This window comes from Hirundo rustica, chromosome 4 (genome assembly GCF_015227805.2).
Source record: "Hirundo rustica isolate bHirRus1 chromosome 4, bHirRus1.pri.v3, whole genome shotgun sequence".
Lineage (NCBI taxonomy): Eukaryota > Metazoa > Chordata > Aves > Passeriformes > Hirundinidae > Hirundo > Hirundo rustica.
Genome location: NC_053453.1, coordinates 57,502,273 through 57,528,933, shown reverse-complemented (window position 1 = coordinate 57,528,933; position 26,661 = coordinate 57,502,273). Strand labels below are relative to the sequence as shown.

At 46.6% G+C, this 26,661-nt stretch overlaps 2 protein-coding genes across 2 annotated transcripts in view; one reads left to right on the top strand and one right to left on the bottom strand.

Moving 5' to 3' along the window:
- Window positions 1–15,156, bottom strand: part of PAH (phenylalanine hydroxylase) — a 32,986-nt gene extending 17,830 nt beyond the window's left edge. Inside the window, exons 1-4 of the mRNA XM_040063194.2 lie at window positions 15,086–15,156; window positions 14,859–14,971; window positions 10,644–10,751; window positions 566–749 (exon numbers count right to left, since the gene is read on the bottom strand). Of these exons, the coding sequence (XP_039919128.1) occupies window positions 566–749; window positions 10,644–10,751; window positions 14,859–14,971; window positions 15,086–15,110 (430 nt within the window). The 5' untranslated portion in view covers window positions 15,111–15,156. The remainder of the gene's footprint in view (window positions 1–565; window positions 750–10,643; window positions 10,752–14,858; window positions 14,972–15,085) is intronic.
- Window positions 15,157–24,061: 8,905 nt separating this feature from the next.
- On the top strand, window positions 24,062–26,085 carry ASCL1 (achaete-scute family bHLH transcription factor 1). The gene is made up of 2 exons (XM_040062638.2): window positions 24,062–24,734; window positions 24,942–26,085. The coding sequence occupies exon 1, from the start codon at window positions 24,062–24,064 to the stop codon at window positions 24,710–24,712; it is 651 nt and encodes a 216-aa protein (XP_039918572.1). The 3' UTR covers window positions 24,713–24,734; window positions 24,942–26,085.
- Window positions 26,086–26,661: the final 576 nt, after the last annotated feature.

Sequence of the window (26,661 nt, the reverse complement as noted above, 5' to 3'; positions counted from 1 at the left end):
ACACAAAGGAAATGGTAAAAGGATTACCAGCATTGATCTCAAGAAGGTATTAATGTCTTTTCATGTTGTTCCTAGGAAGGAAGAGGATCCAGACCTAAAGTATTTAAAGTCTGAAATCCTATTAAAATCACATCTGTTATCTGAAGAGGCATTTAAATCTGTCTCAGACTATCTGCTGGGCAGCCACCACTGCACCAAGCAGCCTCAACTCCAGCAAATCTGAGAATTAGGAGCATGAACAACTCACAAAATCTTTCCTTCTTTCCCTCCAAAGGCAGAACAGCAACTGACCTCCCTGGGATTACAGTAATGGAGAGTGAGTCCTGTTCCCACCAAAGTGGGTGGCAGAGCCTCCATAGTTTCCCAGGAGACCTAGTTAGAATCATGGCAAAAAATTACACAGACGGAAAATCTCCAAATGAAAACCTTTACAGTATAGGAAAAATAGAGAGAAATGTAGCCATAAAGAGCCAAGAGAATCTCCTTTACTGCTGGAAAAATAAGTAATTTCAGTATGTGACATAAATAGCCTGTGTCAATGTTAACCTTGTCAGCATATCCTTACCAGTGTCCTTCTTCTTTGTTCGTGAAAGCTCATGGACTGTTGCTCCGATATCACTTCTCAAGGACTTGATGATCTTGTCCAGTGCTGGGACATTCTTGCCTTCCAAGTTAATGAAGAATTCATACTCATCTTTGTTAAGACGGGAAGGTCGGGACTCAATGTGGGTCAAGTTTATACCTTTCTCCTATAAGAAAGAGAAATTTTGGTCCCATGATTTTTGGGGAAAGGAATACGGCATAAGACTGGATAAATACCTGTGTCAGTCAACAAACCATACTGTACCATCCAAACAACTCAAAAGCAGCCACTGGACTTGGGGACTTTCACAACAGAGAGAGAAACAGAAAGGAAAAATGAGAAATATGTGGGATTCACCCTTGTACAGAGCACCATCACGAAGATTAGGCACTACTGAAGGCTTAGAGAAAGGTAGAAGCAGGATACAAGTTGTAAACAGGCTTTGTATTGTAGATGGCAACTCCAGCACCTCAAGCACGTAATGAGAGCTTGTCTGTGTTGACAGAGATATTTCCCCAGGATCAACACAGGAAGAAGGCATTCCACCTGCAGAGTACCCTCTCATGGGAAACTGAATGCTGTCTTGATGAGCATCCTGATAGAAGATCGGATGAGCAGGCAGCTGGGCACTCTGTGAGATAAGCCTCTGCAAAACCTCTGCACAGTCACCTGCAAAGCCACCTGCACAGTTTCCCGGGCTGTGAGCAGCTGCTGGGCAAAGATCCAAAGGGAAATGTGCATCTGCACCAAAAAAAAAGGCAGCCCAGGTTTGTGTAAATAAGAAGTTGGGTGTTTTAAATCACAGAGTTGGTGAGCCTGAATGGCACCTCTGAAGTTCAGCAAGTACAATAATCTGTTCAGGTTGCCTGAGCAGTTTGCCCAGGGCTATGTCCAAGTTTTGAGGCTCCTCAGTCTCTCTGGGCAACAGCTTACAAGCCTAATCACCCTCACAGAGAAGTATTATTTTCTTTAGCTCAGAAATTCAAATTCTATCTCACCAAATATCATTTCTGACCATCAGCAGTGTCTCCTAGCTCTGAAGAAAGAGATAATTGGCAACTATAGCACTGACGACTATAGCCAGTGGGAATCTGACCTCAGACATGCTGCCATGTTGATGTGTAAGTAGCTAAAAATCCTACTTTTCCAACAAAAAGCAAACAAAAAGTCTGGGGCGGGAGGGGAAGGAAAAACAAACAAACAAACAAAACAGAACACAAAGTCCAAAAGAAAAGTCCAGGAACAACTACCCCTGTTAACTGAATTCAAATGTTTTCTTGAACACTATAATTCGAATATGAAAATATTGCTTTCTTTCCTTTTTTTCTGAGAAAAAGCTTTCAAACAGTTTTCCATGAACATTGACTTTGCCATCTGACCATCTTGTCAGGTTCACACAGCATGCCATGGCCAGGTCTGGGCTTCTGTCCCTTGAGAGGAATATACAGATCCCTGGAGGAAAACCAGGCCTGAAGATCACAGCATCATAACCCACAGAAGAGTCAGAGAGGCTGACACATGGTGATCAACATCCCTGGAGAAACTTTTAGTTTTCATCTTTCAGGCTAAAGAAGACTCCAAACCACATGGGGTGAAGTGACGACCCTGCTGGTGTCAATGTCAGAACCCCTGCTATAGTAGGGTCGGGATTCATCCACAAAGTAACGCCATGAGGATCTACTTTTGTCCTACAAGGAAGAAAAGGGGAAGATTTTTTAACTGTACATCCCTCTTTCTGAGCCTCTTTAGGGTTTTGTTTGCTCCTCTCAGTGCTTGCACAGCACAGGAGGGCATCAGGCCATCAGCAGCAAAGGTCTGATTTACTCCTCCACAAAAGGCAGTTTATTCCTTGGTAGGAAACATGTATGTCATTACTCTGTTCCCTGAGTATTGCACACTACAGATGAACTCAAATTGTTTGGCTAGATACCAATACAATAAGTTGAAAAGGTCAAAAGCACATTCACCAACTGCTGCTCTCGAGAGATGCTGTCCTCACAGGGCTGCCTGCAGGAGAGAATGGCCAGCACTGTCCTTGGCCCTGGGGACAGTTGGTTTTAGGCTTCCAAAGCCCTGCTTCCCGAACAGACTGCACATTGTCCCATCCCTGTGGGTGAGGCACTGGGAGCTCCTGACAGAGAGCAGGCTCAGGGAGCTGCTGCGCCTTTGCTGTGTCTCACCATCCTCCTCCTAAAAATTTTCTTCCTTATGCCTGCTCTGGATCTACACTCTTTGAGTTTAAAACCATTACCCCCATATGCCAAAGTAAAAGGTCTTGCTAAAAACTCTGTCTCCACCTTTCTTTCTTTTAGGATCCCCCTGAGTACTGGAGGGCCACAATAGGATCTCCCCAGCACCTTCTCCTCTCTGGGCTGAAGGCTCCTTAAACTACATCCTCCTGTTTTCTGATCAGGTGACTCTACTGCTGCACCAGCTCTCCAGCTGGGCTCAGTGAGCAGCGGCACAAACAGCAATGCCCCCAAAATGAATGGAATGATGCAGGGGCTGGGAATGAAGAGATAAGCTGCAGAGTGGGCATGAGATGTGCTTAAGGAAGCAGGAGTATAAATACCTCTCAAACTATCACAACCTAAGACAGTGAGAAAAAAAAAAAAAAGGGGTGGGGGGGGGAAGAAGGTGGAGGAAGGAGCCCATGGAGAGAGTTACCTCCTTACACCTGAGGGAAGCAGAGTGCCACATTGGTTTGCTGTTTATTTGAGGGATATCTGCCACTCAGCAACGTACAAAGCCAACCTGTTACCTCTCTGTGCTGAGACTTCAGGGCTTCACAGCAGAGAAGCTGAAGGGAGAACCTTTCTGGTGACTGTTTGTAGAGCAAGAATCCAGCAGCATATGTGCAACTCCCTGAACTGGCACTCCTGGAGATATGTGTTCTGCTATGCTTTGCCTTGCTACTAAGCCCTTGATTTCAAAATATTTACAGTGGCTCTGTTACTAGAGTTGCTTTGCAAATCTCAATTTCATTCTAGTCCAACTACTCCATCTAGTGTTTAATCTTAATAATTTCACATTGTTCAGAACTTTTTTGTACCCTTGATGTTGCCAAATCTTGCTATTGCATCACGTTTCTCCCAATAGCTGATGTTTTCTTTAAAGCTCCAACTTCTAGAGACAAATAGTTACCTGAGAAAGCAGAGTGGGGGCTTTTTTGTTGTTGTTGTTTAGTTGTAAATTTTAAGCAGCTTTCCATCTCTATCTGCTTTTTTAGTAGAGATTGACATCTTGACAATGTATGCCTTCAAAAGCCGGCTGATAAAAGTCATTTCAGCTTTATGAGCTATTTTTTGTTGATGGAACCTAACTCCTAACCGGAAAGTTCCTAATCGGAAGATTTCAGCTGTCACGTGTTTGTGGCTGGATTCCCACCTGAACTATTAATATGGATCTCTTCTGCCCTTCCTATTTTAGAGCTGGTTGGAATCAGACGAGCCCACGGAGTGAGATTAGACGTGTCTTTGCTGAATTCACCCCACCATGCATTGCAGCTGCAAGGAACTTGGAGAGCACATTGGTACTTTTCTCCTTCTCTTCGGGTTTGTGACCAGGGAAGTCTCTCTGCTTTGGACATATCCTGTCATACAACCATGAGTCTGTTGTAGTTTTTTTTTTCCTTAAAACTTTCTTGAAATCTCCATTCCTAGGGTTGGAAAAACTCAGCTTTTGTTATTTTAATACCCAAGTCAAGTGTACCTCTATCACTGCCCATTAGAGAAGGAAATCCCAAGACATGTTCTCTGAGCTCAAAAATCAAGCTAGAATTAGTTCTAACCAAGTTAGAAGGGGGCAGCAATACAAATATCAATTTAAAACAGAGACAATGGTGGATGCAGGGAGGAGATTACTCATGTCTTTCCCTGCCTTACCTTACAGTGCTGGAACTCAGCCTTGGCTCCCTCTCAGAGTCTGTGAAGCAGCTCCAGCCCCTTGCCCAGGTTATTCCAGTTACTCCATCCTAACTGAGCACCACCTATGACTGCAGCTGCCATACACCAGCAGGAGAAAACCAGACTGGTGTTGCACTACACCAGCAGTCTTGCTGAGGCCACCAGCAAGAGAATTTAGTCCCACCCTATGTTTAATGGCCTGGTCACTGGAAAAGGAAAGTTGTGTGTTCATAGCTACACAGGCAAGCTTTCAGTAGGGAGGGATTCTTTCTGAAAATGTTAAGAGTTACTATTTCCCATTACACTCACTCATCCTTCTGTCCACTACTAAATGTGCCTATATATAGTTCTAAAGCTAAGTACAGCAGTGAAATCCAGCTGCAGCTTTTTTTCATGACTGTTGTCATTAATTAAGCTTGGCTTCATCAGGAGACCCCACACTGTTACCAGATGACAACACTATGGTGCCACTAAGTGAGAATTTTGGTAAAATCTCCCAAAAGGAGGATTTTACTTGCACCTTCTGGTAAAAAAAAAAAAAAAAAAAAAAAAAAAAAAAAAAAAAAAAAAAAAAAAAAAAAAAGAGAGAGAGAGAGAGACATGAGATGTTCTTTTAACCTTTGCCATAGTATAGTTCAGGGTTTCCTAAAGGGGGACACTTTTGGAAGCACAAGTACACAAGTATAAGCTCAGTGCTTCATTTTCATAGATCTGAGGTCTTAAGAAGCTACAGTGATGCCTTCAACTATGGATTCCCAAAGCAATGGCAAAGACAGCCCTCTGATTCAACTTTACTGTCCAAGGGCCTGCTTCTCAGCAGGAGACAGTGCTTCCTCATCTTCTCCTTCACAACTGATAGGGTCTTCCTTCCAAGCTCATGGAGGAAAAGGTGTCTCAGAGCAGGTCCCTACCAGCAAAGAGCAGCAGAGGGCAGCTGGCCCTGGAGCAGCCCCTGCCGTCCATCACTCAGCACTTCTGCTCCAGCCCTGAAATTTGGTACGAGGCTGGCAGCAGAATCTGGCTACAAAACACATGCACCAGGACAAACCAAAAACATGTGACAGCGTGTAGCATTGCATAAGCACTTGTGAAGAGGGCACTCCTCTCTTTAAACCCATGTTGGTTCATTAGATCAAGAAGTCCTGCTCTCGTGGCTGTAGGAAGAGGAGGAGTAAGGCCAAGGATGCGGATTTGGAGCAGTGTAATGAAATGATCACTGCTGTGCATATGTACAGTATAATGAAAAACAGTCTTGTGGGAGAGGCCAGCCTGGCCTGTGCACCTATCACTGTAGACACTTCCAACACACCCCCTGGCCACAGTGACTGTTTTCTTCCCCTGATTTGGAAACAACCACAACCACCGCAGAGCCAATAGCTTCCCAGGGGACAAAGAGATAACAGTCACCTAGGACTTTCTGTGGAATAAATTTCCTAAACAGAAACTGAGCAGAGTTATCTCTGATGCCTCTGAAAGTGCCAGCTCTCATTTAGCCTTTTATTCCCATCCCATCCTTCCATGGAGCAGTAACTTACACCCATGGGACAGTAACCTACTCTGGGAGCAGGAGTACTTGGTGCAAATCAACTTTTTTTTTTCTTTCTTTCTTTTTCTTTTTTTTTTCTTCTCAGCTAGAGCCCTACCCATTGATGGCTGCACCTTGCACTGAAGTCCTGCTCTGTATCTGAGAAGGTCCCATCAGTGAGGAAAAGATAGAGGACTCCTCCCTGACAATGGGTCGTGCAAACTTGTAATGTATTCCAATGTTTGCCACTTAAAACAGCTGATAGCCTACTGCTTGTAAATCCATCAGAAAAAGAACTTCAGAGAAGATTAATGTATTCACAAATTCATGTGGAAAATTTGCAATTGAAACTGAAGGCAATCCTATGGAAATTATTATTTCTGATATTTTTATGATGAATTTTAACTACAGAAAGGGCAATATTTGAGAGAGAACAGTGTGAGGTTTTCTTCACTTTTTTTTTTTCTTTCAGAATGAACTTTTCTGTTTAAAGAAGATACCTCAATTTCAATAAGCTTTTATCACTACAGAGAAACAAATATTTCTACCAAGTGTAACAACACTTGGGCCAACCAAAGTGGTCAGTTTTGATAAGAAACCTGGAACATTTCTCCTTATTTGGCCTCAACTTAGAATATTTTTTATGTGTCCAGTGGATCAAAACAGAAGCACAATTTCACAATGACTGTTCTGTCTTCCTGATTTTAAGCATGATATTTTACTCACGTGTGCTGTTCTGTTTCAGACAAAGGTATTTCTTCAAGTTTTGGCTCCCTAGCTGTTATTTTCTCTGACACTAATAAACAGCACAGGGCTGCACCAAGGAGTACCTCAGTGTGCATCACATCCCATTAAAATGAAGTTAGTGTAAAGACCCTGCTGGTGAGTTTGTGCTGTCCCTACAGCCATCCTCAAGCCTGCAATAAGGATAGAAGTGACACAGGGACTTGTCAAGTGCAAAACAACTGGGTTTGATGAGCAAAAAGTGAATGTCTGCCACATTCCAATATACAAACAGAGCAGCTTGTGTAGAAGCAAAGGGGATTCAGTTTTAACAATCTGATTATTGCTGAGCATGATTGAGCTCCTAACATTTTACAGCACATCAGAGTGTGAATCTGGCCCTGCAGACACATCTCTCCACAGGACAGGTGAAGAAGGGGCTGCAGGGGCTGTACTGCCAGCAATGGCATAGAGCAGTCCAGGAGGAACAGACTCATGCAGTCAGGCAAGGATTTGCAAACTGAGAGAAGGAACAAGAGCCAGGGATCAGAAAAGCTTAGAAGCCTGCTGAGGTCTGGTGTTCAGATGGGTCTTCCTGAGCAAACATAAGAAAAAATCCAAATAATCAAGTATGTTTTGGACATAAAGCCAGCAGACAAAAGAGCTGAGTTCATTTGGGTCTTTGAGGAAAAAACCCCACAAATGTGAGAGTGTGCAGTACTCTGCCAACTGCATGAGCAATCCTGAAGGATGTTGGAGTAGGACAAATATTTTTTCCCAAAACACATTGAAATTCTCTTAAACTTGGTGTCTCAGTTAGAGGATATAATTCTGTGCCATGAGCACTCTGTAGCCCATAGCCATGATCCTCCCCCTCCCTGGAGGAGGCTCCCCTACCTTCAGTCCATCCTCCAGGCTCCCATAATGAGCCTTCCATCTTGGCTGTGTTTGGACATTAATTCCTTTCCTGGGTGGTTTGCTGTGTGGGTGAGTAGAGATTCTACCTGTCATGATGCTTGATGGGCCAGAAGTTTTGGACCTCATGATATGCAGGGGCAGACCCAAGCTAGAGCACAGCCTTTGGGCTCTTGATGCCCATGGAGAATAAGCTGTGACAGGGGCTAAAGTCTGGACAGTTTCACCCCAGCACAGGAGTGGGATGTGGGCAGGATGTGAACCTGGGAGTTCATCCCAGGAAGAGACTCAAGAGTGGCTGAAGGATACTCCCAGAGTAACTTTTTTTTTCAGTTCTTAAACCAAGGAGAGGTTTGTATGGACCTTCTCAGGTCCATACAGAAGTCTCCTCTACAGAAAGACATCCTGTGTGCTGATGGCACCTCAACATCTGTTCTTTATTTAGGTATCCCCTCAAAATCTGGATCTTGCTTTCATGCTTCCTTCCCTGGGAGAGAGAGCAGATTTTCAAGTCTTTCATATTTATAGATCATTTGACCCTCCTCCTCTCCCCTTCATGTTCCAGACTAGTTTTACAGACTGTCTAGAAAAGAGGCAAAATCCTCAAAGCCAGTGCTGGAGGCACTATCCTCACTCCCAAATCCAAGCTGGGAGGAGAGGGTTGATCTGTGCTCTCTGCCTGCATTCCCATGCATGAGTGCCCAGAGAGGTGCCAGGAGTCCTGGCAGCTCCCAGCCTCAGCAAGGAGCAGAAAGTTTACAGACATGCAACACGTGGCCATCAGCATCAGCAGCTGCACAGGGTGTGGACCCGCTCCACGAAGTCAGCAATTGCAGTGCCACATCTGCTCCTGGAAACAGCCTGATCCTGTTTGTGGCTTGTCACTTTTTTCTTTTCCTTCTGCATGTGGCTGCATGAGGCAATGACAGCTGGAGCAGCCATTCTCACATCTCCTCTTGTGAGGCCCCTCTGAGACAAATGCACCACATTTCCACAAGCCAGCAACAAGCTGGTGACACAAACCAGGGTATCTCCCTGCCCAAGGAGCCCACCCACAGAGAGTCTGAGCTAACTCCTGTAAGCATCTCACAGTTAATGTTATTGGGCGTGAAGGAGTACAAGATTAAAAAATTCCCTCAAGTTCTTCCTATTTGCTTCCACTCTTCACTTGCATATCACCACTTTCCCGGTCTGTGCTGTGGATGACACTGAGCACAAAGTCTGTTTCTCTGAGGCACCACAGCTATGGCTCAGATGGAAAAGGGGGAAGGTCATCTCGGCTGTGCACGTATGTAAAACTTACACCTCTGTGCAGCTCTTGGAACAGAGTTACAGCACTCAAAGGCAGCTCTGGTTTACACCAGGAATTCACTAACAACAGCCTTGAGGAGCTGTTCTTGTACCATTAAATCCCATCCATCCATCCATCCATCCATCCATCCATTTCCCCACTACAATGCCAAATGTAAAACTGATAAAAGAGCACCTATGCCAGGTCTCTTGTCAAGCTTTGGTGCTGGAGGAGGCTGCAAGTTAGCACAGAAAAAATTGGCTTTGTTGGGATGGAAAACCAAGTCCTAACTTCTCAGCTGCAATCATGGTCACTGGGAAAAAACATGACCCAGATGGTCTAATTTAGGTATCTGCTTCGGGGTGAGAAAAGTCACATACAAGAAATGGTTACTTCTCTCTTTCCTATGCTAGCTCCTCTAAAAATTCTTCTTTAGAAAAATTTCTTTTTTTTTTCTTTTCTTTTTCTTTAGACCTGACAGCAATTTAGTCAGAAGACAGCAATGCATTTAATAAGAGAATATCAACAGTCTCATTAATTCACTTACAGACATGCACATCACTGACATATGGACATTTTACAGGACTTTACTGGTCAATTCCCAAATTCAGACTTGCTCTTCTGTTGTTGGTGTGAATTTCCTTTTATCTTAATGAATCAAATATGTCATATAACTCCTAATTACTTTTGCTTTGTACCCATAACACGCAACCTTTCATTCCCTAGTAAATTCAATTTATGAATGGAAAATATGCAGGTCACAACTTATTAGAACGTTCTAAATAAATTGCTGTTTTCAGGCACAACTATTACATTATTAAAAAAAAAAAAAAAAAAAAGCCACAGAACTAATACAAAAGTGTATTTGCTTGGGAGCAAAGAGTACACAGCTGTGTGTGTTGCAACACAACCATCCTGAATTGCAAGGATTCTGTGCTTTTCAAACAACATTCATGACATCTGGGAAATATTTCTGCAAGAATAAATAGGCACATAATGTCCTGAAAGGTAAATGGCTCCTTGTTTCCCCAAAAGCTTTCCAAATCACTCAGCATAAGTTACTGAGTCCCTTTGGTGTGTAAAAAAAACAAAACAAAACAAAACAAAACAAAACAAAACAAAAAAAAAAAAAAAAAAAAAAAAAAACAAACACACACACACACAAAAAAAAAAGTGCTGTAATTTTCATGCTGTTCTGTAGGCACCCTGTACCCACTCTGTAGAAGTATTGGAGGTGGAAGAGGGTAGAATTTTTTTACATCAGATTTATTGATGAGGACAAAAGCTAAGAGCTGCCCGCAGCAGAAATACCTTGTGCAATGTGCATTGTGAGTCACATAGCTCACATGCAGGTTATATTTGCCTTACAAGCTGTAAGGAAAATTATTTGGCTATACGTCAATCTTAGAGCATAGCCCAACTCACCCCTAACTCTTACTACAGCAGTTATGATTAAATATTTCCCTCTTAAGTGGAAAAAAACCCACATTTTTCCCACCCTCATGTCAGTCAAAGGTAGAAGTTTTAGTTTAAAAAAGCTACTTCTGCTCCAAGATTTTGAGGGATTTTAAGCCCAGAAAAGAAAGGCAGGCTGCTTTCCCCTGTAACAGCAATGAAATAGAACCACAAACACAATCTCCAAGACCCTAACAAAATGTGTCTGCAAAACAAAATTGCAAAGACCTGAAGGAAAATTTTTACCTCAAATGTGCGCAGGACTTTAGCCAATGCCCCGACTTCTTCTTTCAGAGAGAAAATCAAAGAAATCACACCATTTTTATTGGAGGAGTCTTCAATGTACCTAGATTCCTGGAAGGAAAGAAAAAATACAGAACCAAGAATTACTACCATTGACCCTAGGAGTCAATTTTGCCTCTCTTCATTTGCCTTTTGCACAGCACCAGCGATGTAAAGAGGGCATAAAATAGCTCAAAGCGGGAATCAAGGCAACTGTTGCCGCAAGGAGCAGAGAAGCGCTGGGGCCGCTCTGATTTATGATGGTAGAGGCACAAATCCCTTCTCTCAAACTAGAGCCCTCATGAGAGCAACTTAGTCAAAAAGGACATACAAATAAGCCTCACTTCACCCCCCAGGGATGACTGGAAATATTACTGCACTTTGGTTTCAGCTACAGTGCAGAGTCCTTCCCTCAGGCTTCCTTTTCATCAACACTCAGGGTGAAGCAGAGCAATGTGCGTGAGCTCTGTGCAGAGATGCAGAGCATGATCTGTGTTTCCCTTCAGTTCTGCTTGTACCTTCCAGGTATCTCCAGGAGAGAAGCAGTATTCACAGGAAGGATATGGAAGGCGATTTTAAAATAAACTAATAACATCAAGCAAAGTAAATAAAAGGGAAAAAAAAAAAAAAAAAGTTGGAGTAAACATTTAGCTCTTCCCTAAATCCCATAATGTGTAAAGATTCAGTTAGGGCAAGATGTGTTTTCATTTATGCTTGTTTCCTTTCTCTTACGATTTTCTGCTCTACAAATTTCAAAAGGCAATTTACAGTACTCTCAAAGGTTTATTTTCATTATTTTCATGGTTCTCATTAATCTAATGTCTTTGCATGTCTCTACATATGTTTCTTTTCACAAAAGCTCTGTAAAGCAGGGAAGAGCTATTTCACCACTCAGTTTCAAGAAGAAACTGAGCCCTAGAGTAGAGGCAGATCTTAAAAACTGGGTACTTGGCATGGCAGGTAAATGCCTGCTAAGATTTCAATCACTTAATTTTTCTGATACCACAGTAAATTTGTTGTAAAAACTTTTGGAGGACACATAAACATCTTATTTGCCTTTTTTTTTTTTTTTTTTTTTTAAACATCTACTGGCTTTAGACCAATTGCCTGTGGTTGGCATTTCCAAGATCACACCAGGCATCTGCAACACAGATGAGTCCTGGTGTAACCAGTCCTGGGCTAAAGCTTGATTCAAGGTATCCATTCAAATATTCCTTATAAAGATCTGTATTTTTGGGCAGAGCTTGCCCTCATTATGGCTATTGCTCAACTGAACATATAAATCAGAGTAAAAAGAGTCCCAGTTCCCAAATACTGTCCTCAGTAAAGATAGCCTTTGTAGAAGGCAAATTAATAATCAAATCCAGCTGCCCTGAAGCCATAAAGTTCTTGGTGGGCCTACATTTCCTGAGGCAGAGCTATGAAGAGCTGCCTTCTTTTGTAAAGTAAATAATTGCTGATTCTTCAAGCCATCTCCAAGGCTGCCTCCAAGGTTGCTGCTAACAGACTGGCTACATATTTTTCTATGTGGCTTTGTTTCCAGAGGCTGCAAAGGTTTTCCAAATGTCTTCCAGCTTTATAAGGGACCTCTAGTGGGAACTGCAGTAGAAGTTCTGGCTTTATGCACCAGAAGGAAGATTGCCACCTGTTCAGTTGGGACACTTCTGCAGCATCTCTGTCTCCTGAGTCCTCATCCAGCCAGAGAGTCAGCCCAGCTCTTTACATGGGGAGGACCAAGAGGAAAAGCAGCTGGAATTGATGTGTCAGCTGGCTAATGAAACCCATTTACACCTCAAGCAACCACAAGGGAAAACCATGACAGGAGTCCGGCAAAAGTCAAAACAAATGTCTGTAGTGGTGAAATTTTACAGCAGTGTGACCAAACTGTCACCTCAAACACTGTCCACGCATTGCTTTTTCCTCCTGTTTTCACCTACCACAGCCAAAACTGATCTTAAGGACAGAACTGTCTCCATCACCGTGTGTCCAATGGATAAAGATTTTGGTTTTCACTGGCAGCAATAAAACTGCAGTAAAAGACATGCAATTATATATATAAAATATTCTTACTAAGTCATGGTGCGTGGACCAGCTTATATGACAGCTGGACTCGAATGTGCGTGACAAACGAGGAATTTGTGGTTTGGATACTTGCAGGGGATATAGTCTAAAGTTGAAGTCCAGAAAGGTGATTCTGATTGTAATAACTGATCTCTTTGTACAATGAGATTGCACGAAAAAGCCTTCAAAAACCTTTTCAAACACATTAGTCACTAGCCTTGATTTGTTGAGATCAGCTTTCAATCTGTCCTCAGACATTTTCCCACTCCTGTAAATGAATTTATATTGGTGCTTAGGAGAAAGACACATTGCAGCAGGGAGTAGGCACTAATGCCGTACACACCCTCATACTTGCTTAACTTCTTGCACATCTGCATATGCCCTCAGTTCCCTGGAAGGTCTTTTAACAAGTGTCAGTCTCTGCCTGAGCCTCTCACAGAGACGACAACTTCAATTGCAAAGGGGGAGAAGACTAAAACGATTGTTTTCCTGGTACCCAGCTCTTATCAGCATATACGAAGGCAGCCTGCATCAATACACACTGCAGATAAACCTCAACACATGCACTGGAGGTGATAGCAGCAAAAACACAGGCACTCACATTATTGTTGAGCTTTTTGTAGTACTTATGCATAGTTTTAACTGATGATCAGCTTTTCCATTCTCATTTTGGACGATAACTTCTCGTTCCTCAAGGAATTGCCGCTTTGGGGTAGTTCTACTGTTGTTACTATTGTGATTATGATTCAGAGTCAAAGAAATAATTTTATTGTGCTGAAATATTGTCTCTGTGATATGTACATGTGATTTATGGTATGCAATAAATTCAGCCATGATTTTCTTACAGCAATATTTTTTAGGCTGGGGGTTTTTTTTCCAGGAAATAAAATAAAAACCAGTTGATGAGCAGGAACAGCCATCCCTGGACCTAATACAATCTCAAAGAAAGTATTACGTAGATGCAAGGATAGGTTTACCTGAGCATAAACCTGCATTTTTAGTTAGCCACTTTGTACATAGATTGGTATTGCCATTCTGACACAGGTGGTAGTATTAGGGGCCAATAACACAATCCTGTCAGCCTTCTAATCCATTGCTGAGACATTTAGCTAAAGCCTTTCAGAGTGAATCCAACACTGTTAAAGCCCGAGAAAGTTTTTCTTGCAATTTCAGGGATGTAAAATTTTCATCTCTCTGTTGTAGAGTTCAAACTTCCTAGATATGCAAAATAGGAGGGAAGGGGAAAATATCTCAAACTAAAAAATTTCTGAGTTACTTGTGAAAATGGAACTAGTTACCAAGTCAGATTTCTTAAGGCATTTAAATGCTGATCACCACAGTGGCTGGAACCAAGCCATTACACAACCTGGATAAGCTGCAAGGTGAGACCCTAGAGAAATGTTGTGGGAGTTCTGCCTCAGCACACAAAGCAGGAGGAATAGAGGCTTCCTTGGCATCTCTGCTCTTATAAAAAATAGAAGCCCTTTTTTGCACATCTGATGCAGCTTGTCTCTGGCTTCAGCATTGCATAGGACACATAAGTGCAGAATTTTGTCCTAATAATTAACCATGCTGGCCTCATGTTACAACATTTGCCCGTGCAGTAACATCAGTACCTGTACTGAAAAGGCATGAACTCCAGGTCTTTCCTTTATTTCCCAACACAAAGAATTCAAAGTCAGTCAGTAAACATTAAAAAAAAAAAAAAGAGGACAAGTGAGTTCTAAAATTTAACAAAAGCTCCACCAGAAGAGCACATAACTTCATCTGTTTTTCTTTAACAAAAGAAGACAGCTTTTTTTCATCACACATGTTTAAGAGCTCTAATAAGCTACTGGTCTTTTCCAATTCTTTGTCTTTTTGCCATGTATGCAAGAATACTGTTGCAATGTTTGTGTGCATTCTCACTGCCTTTTTGTGAGCACAATTGACAGAAGACAAGTATGGGGGCTACCAAAATTGTTCAGGTACTAAAAAGCATCACGACAGGCCACCTTGATTCTTCCCCTCTTGGGTCACACTGCCTCTCAGAGAGTGGAAGACGAGCACAGGAGTGCAGAAGTGAGGCAGAACACCCCTCCACCTCTTCAAAAAGCAGGCACAGACCTTATCACTTACCTGGAAAGATTCACCATTCATCTTGCAGTGCTGTGAATCCATGTTGCAGTGGCAGGGAGGCGTCTTCACAATAGCAGGTGAAGTCTTCTGATTTAACTGCAGTGTCCAGAAATCTGTGCAAAGGTATTTAAAGTAGAGCTAGCAAGTCAGAGCCAACCCCTTCCCCAGCTCCCTCCCCTGGACAGCATGCCAAGGGGGCGTTCTCCCTGCACGCCCACCCCACCCACCCCTGGCACATGAACCAGCTGCCATCCCCTGGGAGTCCCACGCCTGTGTGGAGTGGCTCTCCAGCAGATTGTTTCTATCTGCACCCAAAGTGGAGGAGCAGCATGTTCTGAATTAACAGCCTTCCTCCTCCTGATCAACATCAGCTGTCTTCATTTTTTCACATCAACACATCATTTTCAGTTCAGCCTCTGGCCCATTCCCTCCCAGTGCAGCTGCGTGTTCAGCCTCAGGTGGGTTTCCCACGGAGGTCACTCCCCTTGAACAGACATCAGACATTCTCTAGGCTGTGTTCTTTGGATGTCAAAGGTCAGGAACAGAAGGCCCTGGCAAGGCATGGTAGCTGAGGGATTTGTCCTTTAGTAAGGCCTCTGGGGCTGCTTCCAAAGAGGTCAGAGAGTGGGAGACACCACCCCACTCACCGGACACTGGAGAGAGATACCCAGTACAAGGAAAGCATGAGACAGGAGTCAGCAGCATGAACCTCACACTGGGATATGAGCCTGAGCATGGGGAAAGAGAAGAAGGTAAAGGAAGAAAAGGAGCAGGAAAGAGTACATCAGAACTCCAGGGCAGGAAGATGCAGAAGAACTGCAGATTATTAAGTGTGCTTGCGTATGGTGTCAGCCACGGAAAGCACAAGGGCAACAGGGTGCAAATGATTTCAGGAAAGGTTAGTAAAGTATTGATATGAAAGAGCCCAGGTTTGGCTTAATGAGAGTCACCAAAGGGGATGAAGGAAATTGGAAAGCTGTAGCCCAATATCAGAGGGCAGGTGAAAAAATGAAGCAACTAGGCAAGTATCTGTCTTGCTACTTGGGAAGATGAAGTCTTACAGAGACAAATTGTGCCAAGGCAGGTAATCCTGCTATATTTTCATGAAGAAGACAAATTCTCTTTACTGTTATTTTGTCCTTGAGGTAAACTCTACTATGCACACCTGTGCTTGTGTTAGTGGTGAACACTAGCAAAGACTTACTGTTAATTTTTCATACGTACAAAACCCAGCAGCCTTACAGTGGGGAAACTGAGTGGAGCCCTTTTCAGGGTTCTCAGTCCAAATCCGTGTTGGACCCCATGACTTGGGGTCAGAATCCATCCCACTGAAATTATTGATTATATAACATGCATCTGAAGTAACTCAGTGCTTTGGGTGCAAATACATACCTTTTTCAGAAGAGCTGCTTCTTTGTGCATCCTGAAACTGCCTGCAGGGATAAGTTATTTCTGAAATGATAAGCAAGGATGTGGTACTGGCTGACAGGTCAAGATAGCCAAATGTGATGCACCCTAAACACATGGAACCCTGCTCACATGGCAGTAGGATGGGGCAAGGAAAGGCAGAGCACTAGGGGAAAGTATCCCCAGTAATTGCCAGTAATAGAAAAACTACTGTTTGGGGGTTTTTTAACTACTCAGACAGTAAATTTATTACGGTAGCCAATATTTTGTGTCCTGTGTTTGTGCAGCACAAGGCACAGTCCTATCCATGATAGGAAGACTGAAGGCCACCTTGGAAAAAAGTAACAGTGAGATGAGGATGGTGACAAGTCTGATTATAGCCCTTATGCAGGACAAGACAGATCCCAGCAACCAGTCTTGTTTACTTTCCCAACACACCATGCCTTGCCCCTTGGTGTATTTTTCAATGAGATAAACTATTATTTCCTCTGGTTTTGCCTTCTCTTTTCTTCCTTATTTCTTTTCTTTTCACTAATCTTTTATCTCTCTTTTACTTCTTTGTGGCTTTTACATGCTTTTGGGTTTTGTTCCTTCCCTTTCTCCATCCCTTTTCTTACATATGTTCGCTCTACCCAATGGTAATGGCAAAGTGAAATATCAAAATACTGCTCATGCCAAATCTTTGTAATTATCTATTTTCCCTCCTACCCCCTGCTTTTTGTATTTATTTTGCAAGATTATCTCTTACCGCTGTTGTTACACAATCATAATATCACCAGTGTATTGCCACCAGTTCACTGTTTAATCAGTCTGCACTGTCAGAAGCTGCCTGGTAGCAAAATGCTGGAGGAAACAAAGCTCTGTCTTGCCAGGAGGAATATCCAAATTCTCTTGTTTTGGAGCAAAGCGGTGTGTGGAGGCGTGTTCGTGTGTGCCCAGTGACATTACTCTAGGAATATGCAGTTGCATCAGCATCTGTTACCTTGGGCCATTTCAGAGTCCAAATTGCTGGAGTTTCCCTGTTCTCCTTGAAGTACTACTTCAGTGTTCCAAGCATGGGTTCATCCCCCTCCAGTGAAACTGCCAATCCACTCGGGTTTCAAGTTCCCTCACGTGCCTGATTCCCCGGCCAGTGTAAGCACCTGGGCTTTAAGTCTGTTAGTCCTGCTCTGGGCTTTTGCTGCAGCACTGTGCAATATCTCTCCTTTCAACTGTATGCAGATATGCCCTGGTGTCCCACCTTGCCTTTGCCTAAAAGCATGTGTTCTCTGTCCAAAGCACACTTTCTTTGGGAACACACATATACATGCATGCACCACAAGTAGTCCGTTCTGGCTGTGCCCTCAGCAGCAGCTCACAGGGCTCTTTGCGCTGAAGTTGGCAGGCTCCCCCCGGCCAGCACTATGCAAGTTCAAAGGGCCACGGACTTTGGCTGCTTTTCAGACTGCTCTTTGCTACCCATTTGCAGTGGTGGCTTTCCTGGAGCTGTGAGTCTTTGTGTCCGAGAAAGGATGTCCCTTCCTGTGCCGGGACACTGGGCCTATCCTTGGCCTGCAGCTCCCTGCCTTCCCTGCTGGTTCAGGGTGCCCCCGCGCATGGGAGGGAGCAGTGAGCAATGAAAGGGGGATTTTCTAACGAAAACAGAAGCTTGTGGAAAAAATTCCTAGGTGAGGATTCCATGAGTATATGAGGTGGTTTGCGTTTGTGTGCATGGCAGGGGAACATCCCCCTCATCAATATAGTGTATGCATTTACTAGAGATCTCAGGGTGCTGTAGCCCTCCTTTACACTCCAGACAGGCAGTATTTCCTCGCGCCTCCCTCTGCATCGTGCTAGCAAAGCCGCCCAGCCATATCCCCGGCGTATTGCAGAGTCAAAGGCTCCGCGGGACCTCAAGGCTGCCCCCATCCATCCCTCCCCGGATTTCCCAGGCTCTTTCACTCCTGGGCGCGGGCGGCCGGGAGGTGGCACTGTGTCCTCACGGCAGAGATGGCCGGCGGGAGCGGGGATCCCGGCTCTCCCGGCTGCCTGCCCGCCCCGGGAATAGCGGGGGATCCGCCACACAGCCCGCGCAGGCATCACCCAAACCCTCTCCTTCCCCTCCTGCCAGGGGATCGCCACTTCGGAGGAGCCGGGAACAAACTACCCCCCACCCAAAACAGTTGGCTCTCCAAAAAGTGGCGCTGGGGGTACGCGGGAGGGCAGCCCGGTGTGATTTCTCCCCCGGGGCTGGCTGTGACGGACGCGCAACTCGTGGACGCACAATGGGGCCACCCGGCAGAGCCGGCAGCGATGGGCTCTGCTCCGCGGGCGCGGAGGGCAGGGGAGCAGCGGGCGGCACCGCCAGGCGGGACCCGCGGGAGCTGCGGAGGGGCGAGCGGGACGGGGCCGCGACGGGGAAACGCTGCTTCGGCGGCTGGTTTGGTTTGGGGGTTTTGGGTTTTGGCTTGTTTTGGTTGTAGGTGGGTTTTTTTGTTTGTGTTTTTGGTGTGGTTGGGGGGGGGGTGGTTTGTTGGTTTGGTTGGTTGGTTGGTTTTTTGTTTGGTTGGTTGGTTGTTTTGTTGTTTTTTGTTGTTGTTGTTTGTTTTGGGGTTTGTTTGTTTGTTGTTTGGGGTGTGGGGTTTTTTGGTTTTTTTTTTATTTATTTTTTTTCCCCCCTGTGTTTTTTCTTTTTTTTTTGTCAGCCCTATATGCAAACTGTCACTTCAGGTTAGCACAAGACCTGATGTAGCTCATTAGCATGAGCTGTATCTAATATGCTTAAAACCTCTAATTATTTATTATGCCCTAATTGGCAGCCCAAGAAATGTCTGCAAAGTGATGAGTGTTCATCCCAAGACGCCTTTTGAGGAGAAATCAGCAGCGGCCCTGGTCAAACGTCATTTTTAATTCTTCATTTGTGCACAGGATTTTTTCCCCTTGTAGACGATACAACACTAAGAAAACTTGAGCTTGCTACCCCAACAACCAGCCTTCTCCATCCTGGGCAGGATAGGCAACAATTACTCAAGAATAAGGTTTCATGGTTAAGTTCTTATTTCCATAAAGGGATGCTTAGGAAGAGGCATTAAACTTTATCAAGTATGCAAAAGTGCCAACACAAGGTCTGTAAAAATTACTTAAGCAAAAGCAACATCTTGCCTTTTTGGGAGAAAGTAATTTTCCTCACTTCTGAAAGTAGCAAATGTTGAAAATTATATTCACATGGAAATTGTTTAAAAATAAGTTTACCTCTCTTGGGTTGACCCCCCCACACACACACACACATTCCTTTCAAAGTGCTTTTTTTTTTTTTTTCTTCCAAGTCTGTATTATGTTTCTTCGGGCCGCACCAACTATTTATTTATCTTTATTCTTTCTCTCTTTCTTTTCATTCATTATTCTCTCTCCCTCTCTTTTTTTTCCCCCTTCCTTGTGTGTGTGGCTTCTCGGTCTGATCTGTAGCTTGTTACCACCCACTGCACGCTCTCTCCTGCAGCCGAGGTGTTTCTATACAAACTTTAGCGTCCAGTTGTCATATTAATTATTACACTGAGTAATGACTGAAATAGTCAAAATAAGGGGAGACTCAAGAGAGCTTTTTCTTGCTGCTCAAAGATTCAGCAAAGAAGCCTTGCAACAAAGCACTAATTGGTCCCCAGAAATACTCTGACAAGGCATGGAAGATAGGTTTCATAAAGCCCAGCAATTGTGAAGGGGGAAAAGATCCTTGAATAGACCCCACGCTTCTTTTCTAAACTCTCTTGCTGAGCAAAAAATGGACTGCTTCTTGAATACTGGACTGATCTTGAATGCTATACCCAGCAGAGAAAAAAATGCACCATTTATTGTAAGTTTTTTTTCCAGCTATTCATGTGTTCTATGTGGAGAATAAGCTGGTTTTGTTTACCATGAAAGACCTTTTACTTTATTTTCACTCTTGGGGGGGAAGCTGGAAAGGCGAGGGGGAGGGCGAGGGGAGGGAGAGAAACACATGTGCCCAAATCCAGACGAGCTGCCTACTGTAACAAAATGGAGTGTAACAAATCCTACAGAAGTCCCAAATGTATCGATTCTTTGAAGATCTATATAGATTAACGACTTTCGTTCTGCTTTCCTAAGACAGCATTTAATCATAACGTAAATGGCCTTTAAAAAAGAAAAGAAGCGGGAAGAAAAAAAAAAAAAAAAAAAAAAAAATAAAAACCAGAGTTGGTTTGGTTTTTGGTTTTTTTGTTGTTGTTTGGTTTTTTTGTTTTTGTTTTTGGGTTCTTTTTGGTTTTTTGGGTTTTTTTAAGGCAAGGACTTCAAAAGACCTCATGAGTGGGGCTACAATTTAGGCACACAAAAAAGTCACTAGAAAATAATGACAGTTCAAGATTAAATAAATAAATAAATAACTGAAATAAAAGTGCCAAATGAAAAGGGCAAGGGCTATTTATCATTATATTACAATTAAGAATTTTAAGGTGCAGGTGCAGGACTGTGCTAGGAGTGTGTGGAAGCAGGGGATCTTGGAGCGATATTTATTATCTAGAAATCTGGTCCCTTACTCTGTGCAGTCAGCACACAGAGGGGCTGGTGAGATCAGACATACCTGAGACATGAGAGTTTGTTCCCCAGTGGCAGTGGGGGGAAAAGGCTCTGCCCCCCTGATCCATCCCCCACACAAACACATACCAGCACCCAGAGAAGCCAAATGGGTAAGGGCCACAGAGGCACAGCCACATGAGTTACACTTGGTGACCTCTGGAACTCACCAATTTGCCTTTTTAAGAGCCCTCTGAGACTGGAGAAGGGACCCAGAAACTCCAGTCTTATTCTGCCACTTCCATGAAAAAGGGCAGGGATATCCCTACATGGTGCTTCTACACCAGTTCTGGAAGTAGGCTGCTCCAGAAGAACTAGTCTGTTTAAATATATATATAGTTTACAGGGCTGCAATTACTTTGATATTTCTGTTAGCACGTCCCAAAGTCCCAATGCAGAACTGGTGACACAACAACTGCTTCCAGCGCAGTCCATTCTGACATCACACAAGGGATGTCGAACAAACCATGCAGGACACCTAGAACTGAAGAAGGAGAGCACCCCAAACAGGAAATACAAGCAAACATCCTGCTAAGGTCTGGCTGTTCTGCCCAAGAGTGGATAAAGTAAGTTAAAACATTTCCCATGTGATGAGACAGCAGGCTCGAAGTCAGAAAATGGTCAGTGATCAGTGAAGAGGCCCCAGAATAAATATGACCACACAGAACTACTTCACATTTTTCATCACACATGTATTAAAAGCTGATATGTTGAAAAAAATATTAAAAAATACTAGCTAGCAGGTGCACATTGAGGTTCTCCTGTGCTATGTTTCTGGTTAGCACTTTTTAAATTCACACACAAGCCAGGGTCAGAAATGCAGTGGTGGATCAGAAGTGATTTCTACAGCTCCAGGCTGCTGTAATTGAGGTCAACAACAGCACAGGGCTTACTTTTGCAGTCATTTCCACCGAAACCTTAACATGGACTGTGCAGATCTCCTTCCATGCTTTGGAGCTGGTGTATCAGGGACAAAAGCCACCTGCCAGGTGGCTTCCTAGAGCCATAGTATTACCATGGCAAGGCTGTTATTCCATGCTCTTTTTAGTGGGTTAGAGAGCACACACATCTGAGTTTACAGAGTGGAAAGATGCAGAGAGAGTGGAGATGAGACAGAGTAGAAGGCAGAAAATGTGCTAAAGATTTCAGAAATACATTGACATGTGAGAGGCAGGAGGGCAGGGCGGGAATGCCAGGATCAGCATTCTCCGGTGCTAAGCCTGGCCATGTCTCTGCAGCCCCAAGGGTGAGTGCGACCTCAGACTCTCAGCACCTTAGCGTTTGCTTTTCCTCATTTGGTCCTGAACCACAAGTGAGACTTCACCTGGGAGCAGTGATAACTTCCCCTGCACAGGCCAGGTCCATCCCGATTCCCCCTTCACAGGCAAATGCCATTGCCTGCTTGGAAAGCTGGTGACCTACTTCCAGTTTTCAGGGTGCCACCGGAGGAGCAGGGGGTCAGTGGCTTCCCCAGGCCCAGCAAGCACCGTGTGGCCTGGGAAATGGGATCTGGGTGGGCTGACTCCACACCTGCCAGCTCTGCTGAACACACCCTTACTTTATGAGGCAAACCTCCTCCCTCCCCGCCCTGGATCGTCCGCGTGGGACGTGCCCGAGCGTGGTTTGTTCTTTCTCTCCTGACAGGCTCACCCTGTGGTGCTCAGCATTTCAGAGGGGGAATTCGAGGTGACTTCTCCCGAGAGGTCTCTACCCTGCTCTACCCTCAGCCGCCCTCCTCCTATCACCCAGCCCGGCTCACCCGTGCTTGTCGCTAGCTAATAGAGCCATCAGGCCGTCCGCGAAGCGTGTGCGGTGCCGGGCACACGCGGCTGCGGCCGCTGGAAGCGAGGGGGACGACAGCCTCCGGCGGTGGGGCTCGGACACTCACGGAGCTCAGCCCGGCAGCGCTCGGTGAGCGAAGGGAGCGACCTGGTGCTCTCTAGGGACAAGAAGAAGCCGAGGTCCCGCGCACGAAGTTTCCCCGAAACTTCCCCGCGTCCCGCAATGGCAAGGGCGCTTCCCCCGCGGGCGCGCACCGCTTTGCCTGCCCACGCCACGGGACTCCTCCCTGCCTACACGTCCCGCACCGCGGCTCTCCCTCCCCTGCAAACCACGGCAGGTGCCGCTGAGGCGGCCCCAGCAGGGGATGCCCCGCACGCCCTGGGGCTCCGCCGGGAGTCACCCCCGCCTCTCCCTCAGCCCGGTCCGCACCCCGTCTCGGGCACCCCTCGGCGGGCAGGGCTCCCTCACCCCTTTCCCTTTCTCCCTCACGCTCTCCCGCCCCCGCGCCGCCCCCCCCCCCCCCCCCCCCGCAGCGCCCACGCGCGCCGCCCCCGCCCCGCCCCCGGCCCTCGCGGCGCCCCGGCGCGGGTGTTTGCTCAGGGCCGGGAGCGCGGCACGCGCCGGGCGCACGCACTTGCGACAACAAACCCGCGAGCGGCGGGGGCGGCGCGCGGGGCGGGGGAGCGGCGGCGGGGGGCGGCGGGGGGCGGGGCCGCGCGGCCGCCAGCGCGTGTGCGGCGGGGGGCGCGGGGGCTCGTGTGTGTGCGTCCGTCCGTCCGTCCGTCCGTCTCTGCGTGTGTGTGTGTGTGTGCCCCGCGCTGAAAAGGCGGAGGCGCTCCGCGCATCGCGGCCGGCAAAGCCGGGGAGCGTGGAAGGCGCAAGGTGCAGAGTGTGGGTGTGTGTGAGCGCGGGGGGTGGCGGGGGGAGGTTTGTCTGTCTGTCTGTCTGTCTGTGTGTGTGTGTGTGTGTGTGTGTGTGTGTGTAGGAGAAGGGGGGGGGGCGAGCCCCGTCCGCCCCTTATAAGAGACACAATCCTCAGCCACTTTTTTGCAAAAGGGGCTTTGCAAAGCAGCCTGCGCACACGCGAGCGCCACGAGCCTCCCCGCGGCCGCCGCACGGAGGGCGAGAGGGAGGGGGGCGGGCAGAGCCGCCCGCCGTCCGCGCCGCCCGCCCGGCTCCGCCGTCCGCTCCCGTCCGTCCCCGCTTTCCCTTTCCCCGGCCGTCTGTCGCCTGGCTCCTTTTTTTTTTTTTTTTTTTTTTTTTTTTCCCCTCAGTTTTAAATTGAACGTTGGAAGTTTTTCTTTTTTTTTTTTTTTCTCTCTCTCTCTCTTTTTTTGGTTTTTTTTTTTTTTTGTTTTTTTTTTTTTTTTTTTTTTGGTGGTGTTGGGGGGTCGGGGACCGGCCGTCGCTCGGGCGCCCCCGCCTCGCAGGACGCTCCCTCGCCTATGGCCAGCGGCAGCCCCGCCAGGATGTCCAGCGCCGCCGGGCAGCCGCCCTTCCTGCAGCCGGCGTGCTTCTTCGCCGCGGCGGTGGCCGCCGCCGCCGCCCCTCCGGGGCCGCCCCCGGGGGCGCCGCCGCCGCAGCTCAGCCCAGCGGGCGGGCAACCCTCCCCGGGCGGCAAGCCCTCGGCGCCGCGGGCGGCCAAGCGACAGCGCTCGGCCTCGCCGGAGCTGATGCGCTGCAAGAGGAGGCTCAACTTCAGCGGGTTCGGGTATAGCCTGCCGCAGCAGCAGCCGGCGGCCGTGGCGCGGCGCAACGAGCGGGAACGCAATCGGGTGAAGCTGGTGAACCTGGGCTTCGCCACGCTGCGGGAGCACGTCCCCAACGGCGCTGCCAACAAGAAGATGAGCAAGGTGGAGACGCTCCGCTCCGCCGTCGAGTACATCCGCGCCCTGCAGCAGCTGCTCGACGAGCACGACGCCGTCAGCGCCGCCTTCCAGGCAGGCGTCCTCTCGCCCACCATCTCGCCCAGCTACTCCCACGACATGAACTCCATGGCGGGCTCCCCCGTCTCCTCCTACTCCTCCGACGAGGGCTCCTACGACCCGCTCAGCCCCGAGGAGCAGGAGCTTCTCGACTTCACAAGCTGGTTCTGAACGCCGGCCGCCCTCCCGGCAGGTGGGTAGGCGGAGGGCCGGGGGATGCCGGGGCGAGAGCGGGGGGACGGACGCGGGGCGGAGGGGCCGCAGCCGCCGGCGGAGGGGGCGCAGCCGGGGCTGCCCCTCGGGCGGGCGCTGCGTGCCCCGCGGTGCTTACGAGCGCTTCTGCGGCCCGACGCTGCACTAGTCCCGGCGCGGCTCTGATCTCTCCCTTTTATTGTTACAGGACAGTTGCAAAAGAGGGGAAAAAAAAAAAAAAGACCACCAAGCAAACAAAACCGCCAAACAACAACAACAACAAAAAACAACAACAACAAAAAAACCCCACAAAACAAGATCACACACAGAGAGACAAAAATCCACGCAGAAAAAGAACCTGTTGCGTTTCCAGCTTCCCTGCCGTCGGAGGGCGGTGCGGGCACGTCTCTCGGCGGGCGGGCACAGCGCTGCGCGTCGCGGGGGCGGTCGGGGCGGTCGGCCCCGGCCCCGGAGACCGGCCGGCCTTTGCACTCCGTCGCACTGCCGCGGACTGCGCCTCGGCGGAGCGGGTGTCCGGCGGGGGAGCCCCGGGCCGCGGGAAAGGACGCTGCGCTCCTCGGCAGGCGCGGGAGCTCCTCTTCCTCCTCCTCAGCAGAAAGGCGCCCCATCTTCGCACCTCGCTGCGGCCGCGGCCCTTCAGAGACTGGCGTTCATCACCTGTGGACAAGTTAGTTTCCCGATGTCTGTGGAGATGCTGAAGTTCAGCTATGCTGTACTCAAAGAAGTCCCTGGAGCCCCGTCTATCCCCCCCATCTCCCTGTGCCTCTCCCTCCCTTCGATCCAAGCTTTTCCTCTCGTTTCCATCATAGAATGCTTCCAATTTTTTTTTTTTTTTTTGTGAATTTTTTTATGATAAGAAAATCTATTTGTATCTATCGTAACCCGGTTGGGGATATATTAAGCTATTTTTGTACATAAGAGAGAGAGAGATTTATAGAGGTTTTGTACAAATGGTTTAAAATGTGTATATCTTGATACTTTTTTAATATGTAATGCTTATTACCTCTTCATGTTTAGACTCGTAGTCAACGTTACCTTACAACTGCCATTTTTGTATGTGGTTTTGTAAAGGACTTGGATTTCCTCCAGATGTACTTTAGCACCAATGTGTCTTACTTTATAGAAACTTTGTTAATGTATTAATAATGTCATTAAACAATGTTCAAAGTGAACAAAGTTTATGCAGCTATTGTCCAAACGCAAAACGGTAGCCATTTGTTTTCATATGCTGCCTTTTGGGAAAACAAACAAACAAACAAACCAGACAAGCAAACAAACACCCCCTCCCCACACTGCCTTTTCTTACTGTTTTATTACAAACTTACAAAGGTCCTGCCTGTATAACCCTATTTTATACAAACTAGTTTCGTAATAAAACTTTTTTTTTAATTAAAATGAACAGCTGCCTATCGCATGCAATTTTTTTTCTTTCTTCCATTGACAACAATGAATGTAAGGACAGAATATTAATCGATGTTAAACCGGAGCTAACTTGCATATGAAGTGTTTGTATCTGATGGATGTAACATATATATCTTTATCTCTATATAAATATGCAAAGATCTAGCGCTATCAATATTGTTTTCTTGCCCTTCTGTGTTGCAAATGTGTATCCAAATCAAAAGGCGAGGGGATGATTAATGATTGCATTGTCCTTCCTGAAAGCACTGCACATTACAGAATTCCCCCCAAAGCCTAAGTCTTAAAAGAGAGGGCGCTCCATCCCGCGTTTCGGCGGTGTGACCCTGTCCTCCTCCGCGGCTCTGACCCAAGGGGGCAGGCAAACACGGGGGATGGCACAGCCGCCGCCACCCAAAACACGGGGCGCTGTGTTGCCTCTGCGAAGACAGTGGCTGGGTAAATAAAACTGTCGCGGGGAAGACGGGAAGCGAGAGATGGGAGATAAA

What these genes read in the sequence shown, in the direction of transcription:
- ASCL1 (XM_040062638.2), top strand. Translation starts at nt 24,062, where the DNA reads ATGGCCAGCGGCAGCCCCGCCAGGATGTCCAGCGCCGCCGGGCAGCCG.